At 43.7% G+C, this 14,139-nt stretch overlaps 1 protein-coding gene and 1 pseudogene across 6 annotated transcripts in view; one reads left to right on the forward strand and one right to left on the reverse strand.

Annotated features, from left to right (window-relative positions):
• LOC310794898 (E3 ubiquitin-protein ligase TRIM35-like) overlaps positions 1-14,139 on the forward strand; it is a 571,381-nt pseudogene that overhangs the window by 453,982 nt on the left and 103,260 nt on the right. The window lies entirely within an intron of this gene.
• The window catches only part of LOC310794761 (voltage-gated potassium channel subunit beta-2), a gene marked incomplete at both ends in the record, with an annotated part of 67,160 nt that overhangs the window by 36,605 nt on the left and 16,416 nt on the right, over positions 1-14,139 (reverse strand). For 2 of the 5 annotated variants that reach the window (XM_083656795.1, XM_083656794.1), the window contains one exon: positions 4,697-4,899. The exons of the other annotated variants lie outside the window; for them this stretch is intronic. In XM_083656795.1, coding sequence (XP_083512921.1) covers positions 4,697-4,899 — 203 coding nt within the window. Of the gene's footprint in view, positions 1-4,696; positions 4,900-14,139 lie in introns of those variants that run through there. 5 annotated transcript variants of the gene reach the window in all.

The following is a 14,139-nucleotide window of genomic DNA, read 5'->3' on the forward strand; positions in this document are numbered from 1 at the left end:
GTGACAGGCGGACAGCATAGCAGCATCGCCTCCAGAACAGCCCACAGACACCTAACATGCTAACCATGCTAACCCCATACATGACACACGTTTACCGCAGCAAACGCCATTCAATAACATATGTCGAGCACCATGTTTAAACTCATGTGCACTGGGGTAAATAGCTTGGACGTTGAACATGCGAGGTAGAGAGATCCAGTTTCTTTAGGCTACTGAATCAAAATTAACTGTTTCACTCAGACAATAAAGACATCAGCACATTTGGCCCTGACTCATTGGAATGGCTTGCATTTAGGGCTGGACAATATATCCATATCATATTGATATCGTGAGATGAGACTAGATATCATCTTACATTTTGGATATTGTGGTGATATATGGTAAATGGTAAATGGTCTGCATTTATATAGCGCTTTTATCCAAAGCGCTTTACAATCAGTAGATAGTCTACATTCACCCATTCATACACCAATGGCGGCAGGCTACCACGCAGGGTGCCTACACACCATCGGGAGCAAGGAGGGATAAGTGTCTTGCCCAAGGACACAACAACAGCAGCTGGGAGGGAGCGGGGATCGAACCGCCAACCCTTGCGTCATTGGCCGACCCGCTCTACCTCCTGAGCTAAAGCCGCCCCGTGGCATAAGTGTTTTTTTTATACTGCTTGTGTAGTTGTTCTTAATGTTGTGTGTTGTTTTCATATATGGACCTTGAGTCTGAAATAAAGTCTGGTTTTAAAGGCTGTTACAGTACAGTGATGTGATTTTATCACCTTACCAGTTACCAGATGACTGTTCTAGCTGTTCTATTATTTGCCTTTACCCACTTATTCATTATATCCACATTGCTGATGATTATTTTTTTTATCAAAAATATCATTGTGTAAATATTTTGTGAAAGCATCAATTAATCACCTACAATATTGTCGCAATATCAATATGCAGACATCGCCCAGCCCTATCTCGTTTTAATAAACAGTGACTTTGACGGGGCGTTCTGGTGGCTCACGTAGAACGCGTACAATGCAAAGGCTTATGGCTCATTTATACTCCATTTTCATACGTAAATAGATGCGTCCGTTTCAAACGTTATTATCGTCGCTGCCCACATACTTCCATGTGTCTTTCACGTTGGTATCATGTTAAGCGATATATCCACCAGTGGGCAGTAGAGAGTCACATGTGTGAGTGTGTGTGTGGTTTTGCTCCGTTTCATGCGTATCCGTAAGCTTTCAGATGACGGACATAAAACGCACAAAATGAACGCAGAGTATACGGACATCTCCGTCTTTAACGTAGAGTATAATTGGCCCATTAGTCCTCCACACGGCTGTCTGACCCTCTCCCCACCCTTCCTGTCTGCCTATTGTCCTATCAAATAAAGGGGGGAAATGCCCCAAAAAGTAATCTAAAAGAAAAGTGACTTTGACTTACAACTGAACATTTAGCGCACTTTGTAGAAAATACAGAGATATATATTGTGTATCGCCATTCGGGCTAAAAATACTGAGATATGATTTTTAGTCCATATTGCCAGGCCCTACTTGAAATGCTTTTGACAAGAAAACAGTTCTTTGTCTCTGATCCTTTTCTGAACAGACCTGCTCAGAAGACCATTTAGCAAAAGCTTTATCATGATCTTTGACTTGAGAAAGTGAAGTGATTTAGCATCATTTAGCCGTCTGAACTGAAGGCTTGTCTCGCTACATCATTCTGCAGTGAGCGTTTATCTAGACGAGGCGGAGCACTTTTAGATGATAAGAGCGATTATCCTTATTACTGTCATTATAACCCAAGCTTGTGTGTCACCAGATGCATGCAGGTGTGTGTTGTGCGGAGGTGAAACTGAGAGATCAGCACATTGCATGACCTATGCGGGCAAATATGGCATCTTTGAATAATTTATATTTGAATGCTTAATGTGAGGCACAAGAGGTTAAGAAAAATCATCCATCCAATGAGAATGATTTTTAAGTGAAGGTGAGGTTAGCCGCCCTAACAGCCCTGCAGGCTGGTCCGGTGCTCTCAGAGGAGGGAAATCTTTCAGGAGACACTTCAGATACACTTCAGATGCTTGGTACACTTGACACAGCTGGTATTAATAATATAATATTCATAATCAATAATACTTTGATGACTGTGTGCATAGTTTTGAAAGTACAAAAATTAGTTATAGGCCTACAGGCTAAATATTACATTTCATTTTCAGCTGTGGCGCCCCGCCTTATTCAAAGGAATTTTTTTTCTGAATGACCCTTTAGATGCCGAAACATACCGTACCTGCATCAGCAGGAATATACAAATAATAGTGTTGCGATATTTCTAATATGTTGAGCGGGTCATGCCCATCATGCATGACATTTACATGGAAGATTCTCACATGTAACCCACGAGAGAAATATCTGCCTTTCCCTTTATAGAGAGCCAAAGTGGAACGTCACTTCCTGCTTCAGCACTGTACCAGACATTTTCATCCGCCATTTATTTTCCCATAGACATTTCCTAAAATGCTTATAAAAATCGTTTTACTTGTTCAAACCAAACAGATATATTTAGAAACAGGAGAGATCGCATAACATTTTACTCAGACCAAAATGCGGGTTTAAAGAAAATATTTGTTCGATGTTTTTGTTGTTGTTGTTGGTCTGAGTGAAATGTTCTATGGTCTCTCCCGATTCTAAATATATCTGAACCGTTTGGTTTGACCAAGTAAAACTATTTTTATAAGCATCTTACGAAAAGGCTATGGGAAAATAAATTGCGGATGAAAATCTCTGGTACAGTGCTGAAGCAGGAAGTGACGTTCACTTTGGCTCTCTATTATCTGACTGTCAGATCTAATCAGCATGAGATTTGCGCACGTTTGGAGCAGCAGCCTCTGTGGCATTGAGATGGGGAGAGGCTGAAAGCTGAGTTCTGCCGGCCGGCCCGGCGGGAGGCTTACTGGGTGAACCGACACCGGTGTCAAGTTTCCGATTAGGCCTACAGGAGAGGGGCACGCACTGCATAATGCTGCACAGCGGTTACAGAGTGCCTCTGATTTACCATTAATGACACAATGGAGGCGGGCAGTGAAGAAGGCGTCCAACAGATTCAGGAGTGAGAGAAAGACCAGTGTCTTTTGAAATAGAGTGGTGGGGGGGGGCATTCCATCTTGTTCAGGGGGTCGGATTAAGGTTATCATTAAAGAGGCCTATGCTTCGATTAAGGATTAAGGTTATCATTAAAGAGGCCTATGCTTCGATTAAGGATTAAGGTTATCATTAAAGAGGTCTATGCTTCGGGAATGGGATCAAAAATTCTTGAAGGTTTTAATTCAAGTAGCTCGCAATTCATCTTTGCCTCTTGAAATTGAGAGCCAAAGTGAAACGTCACTTCCTGCTTCAGCACTGTACCAGAGATTTTCATAGACATTTTGTAAAATTCTTATAAAAATTGTTTTACTTGTGCAAATCAAACGGTTCAGATATATTTAGAAGCAGGAGAGATCGCATAACATTTCACTCAGACCAAAATGTAAAAAAAAATGCGGGTTTAAAGAAAATATTTTTTCGATGTTTTTTTACGTTTTGGTTTTGATTCTAAATATAGCTGAACCGTTTGGTTTGACCAAGTAAAACAAAAAATGCAATTGCAACAAAAATGTCTCATAATATATCTTATAAAATATCTCATATATTCAAATAACAACCATTCTTTAACTGCAAAACCTACTGTAACTGATCCTTGAATTGGTCCAGGAGAAAACTCGGGTCTCAGAAACAATATTACCCATCACACGTCTACAAATAACTCTACAGGAAACAGTGTGATGTAAGCATTTTACAAAAAAGTCTATGGGAAAATAAATTGCTGAGGAAAATCTCTGGTACAGTGCTGAAGCAGGAAGTGACGTTCACTTTGGCTCTCTCTAGTTTGAACGTTAAGTAATGAGGCGCGCTCGCATTAAGCACTCTATTTCCACTCCAAAGTGATGAATGGGATGGAGTCCTTCCATTTGATAAGTTAATGTACAGCTCTTTGCATAATGTCAGAATATGACACAGATGGCAGAAAGTGTCAACTTTCTTTCACTTGTAAGTTATAGTTAAAGCTGTAATCCACACAATAAAACAGTGCTCTGTCACATGAAAGGCACAAAGGGATAAAGTCACGAAAGAGTTCTGACTAAACTAGACATCGACGTCTCCTAAATCCTTGATGATGTCTAACAGATTTGCCTACATTTGATTTTTCATAAACAATGAATGCGTATGTATGTACAGTACGCTTTGTCGTTGGTCGACTATACACCATCTAGTCAGATGTTCATGATAAAGATTCTGACATGAGTAGCCTATGGGTCCTACGGTCAACACTACATCAGCATTCCAGTCACACCAGCGTACAGAGGGTTCGGTTCCTTCAACTATAATTCCTTTGATCAGCCCATTAAGAGAGCTAATTAAGATCTCCACCCAATTCAAACGGCATACTTAGGAAGGTAAACCCAAATGCGTGCTGGCAAGTAGGAATTTTCCATAAACCAAGCAGGATTCTTATTGGAAATCGGAGTACCAAGACCATCCTATAATCCTTAATTATAGCCTGCATCTGCCTTACTTATCAATTGAATGAGAACACATCGTTATCTACAGTGATGTGTGCGTCCTTTCAATGCACAGCGCTGTAGGCTACTTCAGGTGTTTGAAGCCTACCTGTACTTCATGCCCGTGCGTATGCTCTGGTCGCTGGACAAAGGGAGGTTCTGCACCGACAGATGGCCCAGGCTGCGGGCCACCATGGCCACGGTGCGGAACTTACTCTTGGTGCCGGGGCTGTTGGCGTTCTGCCGGTTCAGCCGGTCCTCGGTGCTGCGGCTCACCGTCCGGTGGTCGGTGCAGACGAACGACACCTGCATGGCGGCCGACGCAAACCCGGGCGCCTCCGAGTCGAGAGAGTTCGCGGGACACGGGCGAAGACGAGGCGGTCGCCGCTGAAGGAACGACCAAGAGCCTTCAGCCGAGACAGCACCCCGACTACCGAGGGTGGCTTCTCCCGGGTCCTCTTAGCCGTGTGGCGGCAATTCCCGAAAAACCGAAGAAGACACAACGACAAATGGAAGAGGCCAAGCAGAGCAGAAGAGATCTCTCAGATCCACCGCTGTCCACTGAGTGCAGTGACGCCCGGACGTCTGGGATCTGCTGCGCTCCGGGATGAACGCCGCTCCACCCTGCGTGACCAATCACATCCACACGCCAGTGACATGATCACGCGTGTCTTGGTAGCCAGACAAGAGAGCCAGAGGGGAACCTGCCTCTGTCTCTCCCTTGCTTCCTCTGCTCAAGTCTTTGTCTGCCACTGCCAGCCAGAGAGTCGGAGGCTCCGGACGTCTCCTGTCTCTGATAGCGCTGAGAAGTGCTGACCTCCTGCTAGCACATGGGATAATAAAGAGAGTAGAGAGGAAGGGAGGGGGGACGCGCCAGAGAGTAGGCATGAGCGTGTCTGTGTGTGACAGAGAGGGAGAGAGACATAGAGAGAGAGAGAGAGACATATAGAGAGAGAGAGAGAGAGAGAGAGAGAGACATAGAGAGAGAGAGAGAGGGGGAGAGAGACAGAGAGACAGAGAGAGAGAGAGAGAGAGAGAGAGAGAGAGAGAGACATAGAGAGAGAGAGAGAGAGAGGGGGGGAGAGAGACAGAGAGACAGAGAGAGAGAGAGAGACATAGAGAGAGAGAGAGAGAGAGAGAGAGAGAGAGAGAGAGAGACATAGAGAGAGAGAGAGAGAGGGGGGGAGAGAGACAGAGAGACAGAGAGAGAGAGAGAGAGAGAGAGAGAGAGAGAGAGAGAGTGCCACTGTGTGCCATTTCTCATCTGGGCTAATACTGCTACTGTAGCAGCTGCAGGGCCATAGCATACAGTAGGAGTCAACATAGATCAGTAAACGCAAAACCCACACTTGCCTCTCTCTCTCTCTCTCTCTCTGCTTCAATTGATTAAGCATGCCTGCCCATCACAAGAGGGAGCGAGAGAGAACAATGAGAAAATGGTATCAGTGAGAATGATAACAACAGACATGGGAAATGAAGAGAGTCTTTGTTGTTGTGCTGTTAATAAAAGTATTATTATTATTATGATTTTTTAGCAGATATCTGGAGCAGAACAAGAGCAGCACTTGTGTGGTTGAAAGTCTGGCATTCAGGAGGGGGAGCACGAGCTGGGCTTTAGCCAGGCATGGGCACAATGTGGGTTATGCAACCTGAGCGGCATGGAAATAGTCCCAGGTGAAGAGTGATGGAGGTGAGCGCTTCACAATGTTGTCAACTGAATTCCCTCTCTGGTCTTCTTTCTTTCCCACAGAGCCATGTTCTGCCCAGGAGGGGAAATGCCGCTGAGGGTCGTGCAACTTTGCATCTCAATGACAAAAGGAGCAAAAGGCACCGCATGTTATAGCAGCTGGGCTGCTGCCACGCCAGCTCATAAATATTTTCCAAAAGTCTGAAATGCAGATTTACGCACTGCGGACAAGAGTTATGTGAAGATGACGTTCCCTCCCCGCCAAGACCGCCATGTATTTGATTCTGTGACAATAACACAAATTGGATTCTGTAACAGCATGCACTGGACGTGCCATTTTCACCTACTGTGAAGGTTGCCTAGGTTTAGGCAAGTAAAACTACCGTGGTTAACTCTGGTTTAGGTGATCTAGGTTTAGGTGGTCTAGGTTTAGGCAAGTAAAACTACCCTGGTTAACTCTGGCAATACGTGTTTTCACTGATATGCTGTAGAGGGCGCCGTTACGCACCTTGTAGTCTGTCAAGCCAAACTGTCTCTTCAACAATTTTCGAATGCTCCATAGACAGTCTGTACGTCCGGCCATTAACATTTGGCCAGAGGATGTCGTCATCTTCCAAAGGGGGGATGGGGGGATGCTTCAGACCGGAAGGCCAATGGTATTCGACCAATCACAACACATGTAAACGTAACTGAGGCAGGTGATTGGGGACATGAGCGGATGTGCCGCCTTGAGTGGGTGACACACAAGTCTCAGTCTCCCCATATCAAGCATCACTTTACATGCATAGCAGGGAATTATTTTCATCTGGTAAAGCAACATTTATCTTCCATAACGAATTTAATCATAATCACAATGCTACGAAGACATTCGCTAATCACCATAGAGCCGCACAGACCAGTAGTTTCGCCCGGCATCACGGACGTAAAATGGGGCGAGGTGATGAGGTCTGAAGCCGGCTTGCAGAGTTGGTCGCGGGGTCTGGTGGTGGTACCCCGGTCCTCAAAAATCCGATTTCGATATCGGTGTTATTTTGATAAACTGACCTCATAACGGGGATCTGTACTGTTACGCGTGTCTACTAACATTATTAAAAGATCATGAAGATAACGCTGTTAATCTGATAGTTTACGACTAATCTATGTCTACGGCTAATGTTGCTAACATGTGCTGTAGCCTGGCTGCTGGCTATGTTGTTGTGGTGACGCTCACCGGATAACAATGGTAACCACCAAGTCTTATTTATCGTCTCGTTCCCCTCGAAATGAGGCATGAAAAAGACTTGAAATTGTTGATTCAGACCATAAACTCATTTGGAAAGTGTTTATTTAAGACATTTAAGACGAGAGAGAAGTCGCGTCATTTTCCCATTCACTATAATGTTACCGAATTAATTTTTGGACCGGCACGTGGCACTTCCCCCTGGCCATTCGACAGAATGCAATTTGGCTTCATTGATTCAACCCAAGATATGGCCACTGCCTCCAATGCAAACAACCACACACACACACACACACACACACACACACACACACACACACACACACACACACACACACACACACACAATGCATGAAGTAGAGGATAGAGACGTGTCCAATTATGACATTCAGACCTGTCTAGTTGAACAGCTGCCTTAATCTCTTAACTGTATCCTCTCTTAATAATTATTCTATGGAGAATACAGTAACACTGGCAAACAGCTTATTATATTACATACATCAATATAATCACTGCTGCTAACAATATGATTTATTGTAAAAAGAGTCTATGTTGTCTTCCATCATAAAGAAAATGATGGAAAGCTGCTGTATCAGCAGCTTTCATCACTGTGGCAGCGAGCAGTTATTGTAAACTAATAGACAGTGGTGGGCAAGTTACTTTCAAAATGTAATATACTACATATTACTAGTTACTTTCATTTGAAAGTAATAAGTTACTTTACAATATTCTGTGTAGAGTAACTTGTTACTTATTACACTACTTTTGCATTACTTTCACCAAAATAACTGCAGTAGCAGAATGACATCGCCGCCCCAGAACTACCCCGAAAAAAATCATTTTAAACCGTCTTGAAGTCAGTGTAGACTGTCCAAAATTCTAAATGTTATCCTTTTCCTTTGGTATTGTCATGTATAGTGGTTATTTGCATAAAAACAAACAATTTGATTAGGAAATTATTCTACAAACCAACTCTCAATAACTGTCAAACTAAATGAATGTCTGCAAAACTGTTTACAGTTTTCGGATATATGTGAGATTATGTGCTAAAATAAATCAGCGTCGTTTTTCGGTGGAGTGTCCCTTTAAGGAAATTGATTGATTCAATGCTAACATTACCATGAAATGCAACATGGCAAGTAGTTTAGCCGAGCTTAGCAAGACTGCCCAAAAACAATGGCCGATCATGGGCCTCCTAATAGACATGTATCAAGACATGACCAAGGCAATGGCAAAAGAACTGGAGTTGGTCCCCCGGGGCGCTGCACTGTGGCTGCCCACTGCTCCTAGTTCTAGGAAGGTTCCTAGTAGAGGATGGGTCAAATGCAGAGGATGAATTTCCCCATGGGGATAAATAAAAGATAACTTAATTTAACTTAATAATCAACCAGCAGAAAAGCAAAAGGGTTTCAGCCCTGTGGCGTTGAAAGCCTTTTATTTAATGTGCTAACCTTCTGTTGCTGTTTTATACCACATCATCAGTAAATCTGGAGTCGGTCTCTATCGTTTCAGAGAGAAATGGGAGGTCCTCAAACCTAGGACCAACAGCTGATGCCATGAGCCGTGTAAGAAGAGTCACGACATCTCTCCATTCACTCCAATGGACCAGTTTTTTTTACTCTCAAGAGTTCCAGGAAGTAAGGTCCTGGATTAAGCAGTACTGTCGAGTTGCAGCAAAATGGACAGTTTGTGTTGTACTTGAATTTTTTTGTTGTTGTTTTGAATCAAATTGTACATTATCAGCTTTATTTTAGCATTCAAAAGTAGCGCGAGACCCTTTCCTGGCTGTTCATTGGCTAATGAGTGACGCATTTTGGTCCTCCGCTACTGACGCCACTCTCTCTCTAGAGCAGAGGTTCTCAAATGTTTTTCAGCCAAGGACCCCTTACAAGATAGAAAATATACCGGGGACCCCCTCATTCTGATTTTGGGCTAAGCTTAATTGTTTCCACGGTAACGTGCTTGACTTTTAAATTGATAGGTTTGTTAGATTATAATGTAATCCATGAACCATTTTAGATTTAAAGCATAATATTTTCATTGAACTATGAAGCCTTTGCAAAACAAAGTTTTCATTTTTATTTTCCTGAAAACCTTTTGCAGACCCCCTGGCAAAGTGCCACGGACCCCTGGGGGTCCCCGGACCCCCATTTGAGAACCACTGCTCTAGAGGACACTAGCTGATGCCATGAGCAGTGTCTCCTCATTTGCATATCTCTCTCTGTGGCCGCCTTGCTGTCTTCGTCTTGCTGTAGTATCATGGTGGGGTCCTTCCAGAAGCGTCATGCCCATTGTAACTGAGGGGGCAATTGCCCCCTCAGATTTTTGAGGATTTTTTTTTATAAACATAGGCTATAATATTATAGGCTGTGTATGGTAGTTGAAACATAGTTTCAAGTTGACATTTATTTATGTTTGTAGTTGAAACAAAAACATAAATACTGTATAGGCTACATACAGTACAACTATGTACTAAAACCATTAAAATTGACAACTGGTCCACGACTTTTTTTTCCCATGTATCTACCGGTCCTTGACACAAAAAAGGTTGGGAAGCGGGCACTAGATGAGACTAATGGAAGAGAAAAGATTTCTACCTTCTGAAAAGGCAATACCAGCCAAAATAAACATTGTGTTACATTGCTTTGAAACGTGTGGTCTCCCTTTTTTGTCAAGTCCATTGAGCCTGGGCAGTGGCAATGTACTTAGTCTGGTGATTATGGATCTTTCCAGGAGGCTGAGCAGTTTGGAAAATAGCCTTATGGTTACACCTGCTCAGTCTGTTAATTTAAAATGAGATATTCCTCTAAATCTGGCTTCCAACCCCTATGGGCGCCCCCTCAGATTGTTGGCTTGCATGACGCCCCTGGGTCCTTCAATGATTTAAGTGCCAGTACTTCCACAGCACATGAGATATATAAGCCTCACTCTTTCTGACCTCTGCTGTCAAGAGCGTAGCACAGATAGGCTGCTTGTTGCTGTAAAACAGTGGTTGCCAACCTTTTTCTTGCCCCCTGGGTTGTTTTGCCACGCCAACACCCCCTCATGTCGATGATTCTCCTAAATCAGTTCTAATATTAAACGTTTAGTAGGTAACACAACTGATTAGAAAATGTAAATCATTAAAAAAAAATCATTTTGCAAATAAATTGTAATCCCAAATCTTTCCACATACCCCCTGCAAGCTGCTCAAGTACCCCTAGGGGGATACTGTACCCCTGGTTGTTCGGCATCATACTGTACTGTATGGTGCTGCGAATGGGCGTGTTGATGACGTTGGGATTACGTCTGTTGGGATTAAGTCTGTCTCGCAGCACACTTCCTACTACTTGCCCATTGTGTGAAAGGACAACTCCAGCAAATGTCTAGACCTGATTTAACGGACAGAGTTCATGTTTGAATTAAAGTAGCTTTACTGATTTTGGTTGCACAAGTTGAGGTCGATGGCAACTTTGGTGTATTGAGCGGTGCAACTGTGAGGGATTCACCGCGTTAGCTGCTGTTAGCGTGACGTCCGGATGGCGTGAGAATGACCCCGAGAGGCATGGCAAGAAATTATTTAAAATATGTTTAACTGTGGCTAACGAATGTAAAAACTGTTATAATTAAAGTCCAATTGATGTCAAATGTAAAAGAAAACCTCATCTAGTTTTCGTTTATTCCTTTACATTATCAGTAGCCTGGTAAACCAGCCCGTCACGTGAACTCACATTTCATTTGGTTCTGCATGACGGTCTGGCCCCAACTCTTCACCCAGTCCTTAGCAGGATAAGGAGCATGGGTGGGCGTAGTTGCCTTGACAGACGACTCCTTCAGCCAATCAGGGTCGGATCCAGTCAAAGCCAAATCCACTCGGGAGAATGGCAAAAACAAAAGCCGAGAAACTCTGCGGTTGCGGCGATACTCTTGTACTTGTTTAATTGTTGTTATTGAGTCTATTTCTGCAATAACTGCACTTTATGGCTGTTTAAACTAGACAAACGCTGACATTACTCCTCGAGACGATCAGGCAAGGAGGCAGCCATTATTGTTTTGTTAGTGCAGTGCTAGTAGTGTTCCTGATTGGCCAACTTGCGCTGTCAATCACAGCGCAGTCGCTGATTGGCTCTTCCGCACTGCAGCTTCTGCTAAACCCCCCCACTGGCTTTGGGGCCAGACCGTCACGCAGAACCAAATGAAATGTGAGTTCACGTGACGGGCTGGTTTACCAGGCTACATTATCAGCTGAATGAAAACAAAACGACTACAAATTCAGTATGCTGCATAAATCTAAATGATAAATGATGCTCAATTAGAATTTCTGATGAGCTATGCAATTATCTCAATGGTTAGTAGCTGTGGCATTTGCTCTCATCCATCCTGCTTGTAGTGGCTGCAAATACAAGGCTGTCTTGTTTGATACATAGTAGCCTACTGTAGATATGTGTCTCCAAGTTCCAAAAGGATTCATGTAACACCGCGGAACTTTGTCGAAAGGTTGGTGGAGGAGGTATGCACTCTACCGAGTGCCCTATAATTATAATTTATTGATATTCTGATATTTCAAATGGCCTACATTCTGCCAGTGACGTTGAACATGCAGTGATGTGTCTTTACAAGGGGGTGCCATCTCTAAGATGTAGTAAAACACATTGCATGCTGTAAAAAATATTTCATTTTGCCTCCAGGTCTATTTCTGCGTGTCGGTTCCCGTTTCGTCTGGACCACTCACACTAACAAAATGTGTAATACAGAAGAGACCGATAGTGATACATGTCATCATGCTTGTTTGAATGCCAGTGGTTTGCAGTCTATTCTTGGTTAACTGGCCTGAATGGACGACATTTGGTGTGTCGTCACCTATTCAGAGTCCATGACGCCATGTTTCCTGTAGGGAGCTGCACTGTGCCAGTCTGAAGAGGAGCTGCTGTCACGAGGGCAGAGTTTGACTCACCCAGTGGCAGGGAGTAGGTAAGGTGACAGAGGCAAACACAACTATCTTCCCCAATGAGAAGTCGATGTAGAGCCACATGAGACTAAAAGAAAAGAAAACGCTCATCACACTGAACTACTATGAAAAACCTTTGCAAATATCTAGCCCGGCTGTATGCTGGCTAGGGCAGATCAGGTCATGTGGCGGGAGGCGAGCGGTGTTGGGGGGGGTAACTCATTACAAAAGTAACATATTAGATGTAATATATTACTTTTAGCAGTAACTCAGTAATATAACTTATTACCAATAGGATTTCAGTAATATTATACCAGTTACTTGGTCAAGTAACAAAAGTTACAAATCGAGTTAAAAAAATTTTTATTATCAAAGCACATATTTAAATAAAGATACAATAATTTCCTAATCATCAAATTGTGTGTTTTTATGCAAATAACCACTATAGATGACAATAACAAAGGAAAATGATAACATTTAGAATTTTGGATTGTTTACACTGACTTCAAGATGGTTGAAATTATTTTTCAGGATGGTTCCGGGGCGGCGATGTCATTCTGCTACTGATGTTATTACAGTGAAAGTAATGCAAAACGTAGTGTAATAAGTAACGAGTTACTCTACACAGACAGTAATATTGTAAAGGAACGTATTACTTTCAAATGAAAGTAACTAGTAATATGTCGTATATATTACATTTTGAAAGTAACTTGCCCAACACTGGAGGCGAGCAGGAGACTGGACAGTCATTGAGCTTGACATCGGGGGGAAATGCGATGTTGTGAAGCCACTCAAGCCAGGGTCACGGCGGGCTAACATCCGTAGAGATTCACACTGTTTGGGCACACATGTGCACGTCAAAACTCTCTGGCGCAAGGACACAGCAGAAACGCGCGGCAGGGGTTGTACAGCGGTCTCACAGATTCAGGGCCAGAAATAGCCTTTCCCCTAACGGGGCCCGCGGAAAGCCAGGGAGAAAACAATGCCAGCCATGCCTGTCCTCTACACCGGGGCCCCACTGGAAAGAAGATCTCCATTTAGCCTAGCACAACCCCAAGGATCGCCGGCGATGGGAGTTCATACTGGATACACACACACACACACGCACACGCACACGCACATGCACGCACACGCACACGCACACGCACACAGCACGCACGCAGAGAGTGCTTCCTCCGATCAGCCCCGGGCACCATTAGTTCCATGGTGTTATCAGAATAGACTTGCTTACAGCTTGCGTGCCTCTCCAAGTCCTATATGGTGTTTGTGAGGCGGACCTTGAGGGCCCATCACAGCGGCACTGGAGCGAAATGCTCCTCGCAGCCTGTAGGGCGAGCGCTCGCAGAGCTCCTCGAACAGCCTGAATGTTCTCTCAAATGTTTATGCGATTAACTTTACAGTGTTTGAATAGCCAACGCCAGTATTTTTGGGGGATTCATAAAAAAATTACTATTTTTCATACCAACAAATTCAAAGTATTCTGTGTTTCCGCATTTCTTTAAATCTTTTTTGTCCAGATTTTTCTCCCATGTTCTCCCCAATAGTACTTTGCCAATTCCTCCTGCTCCTGCTCGTTGCACCACCCCCTCTGCCGATCTGGGGAAAGCTGTAGCCTATAGCACATGCTTCCTCTGACACATGTGCAGGCGACAGCAGCTTCTTTTCACCTGACAGTGAGGAGTTTCACTGGCAGGATCACGCTATTGCCCCCAGTTCCCA

This window comes from Poromitra crassiceps (genome assembly GCF_964638095.1).
Source record: "Poromitra crassiceps genome assembly, chromosome: 20".
NCBI lineage: Eukaryota > Metazoa > Chordata > Actinopteri > Beryciformes > Melamphaidae > Poromitra > Poromitra crassiceps.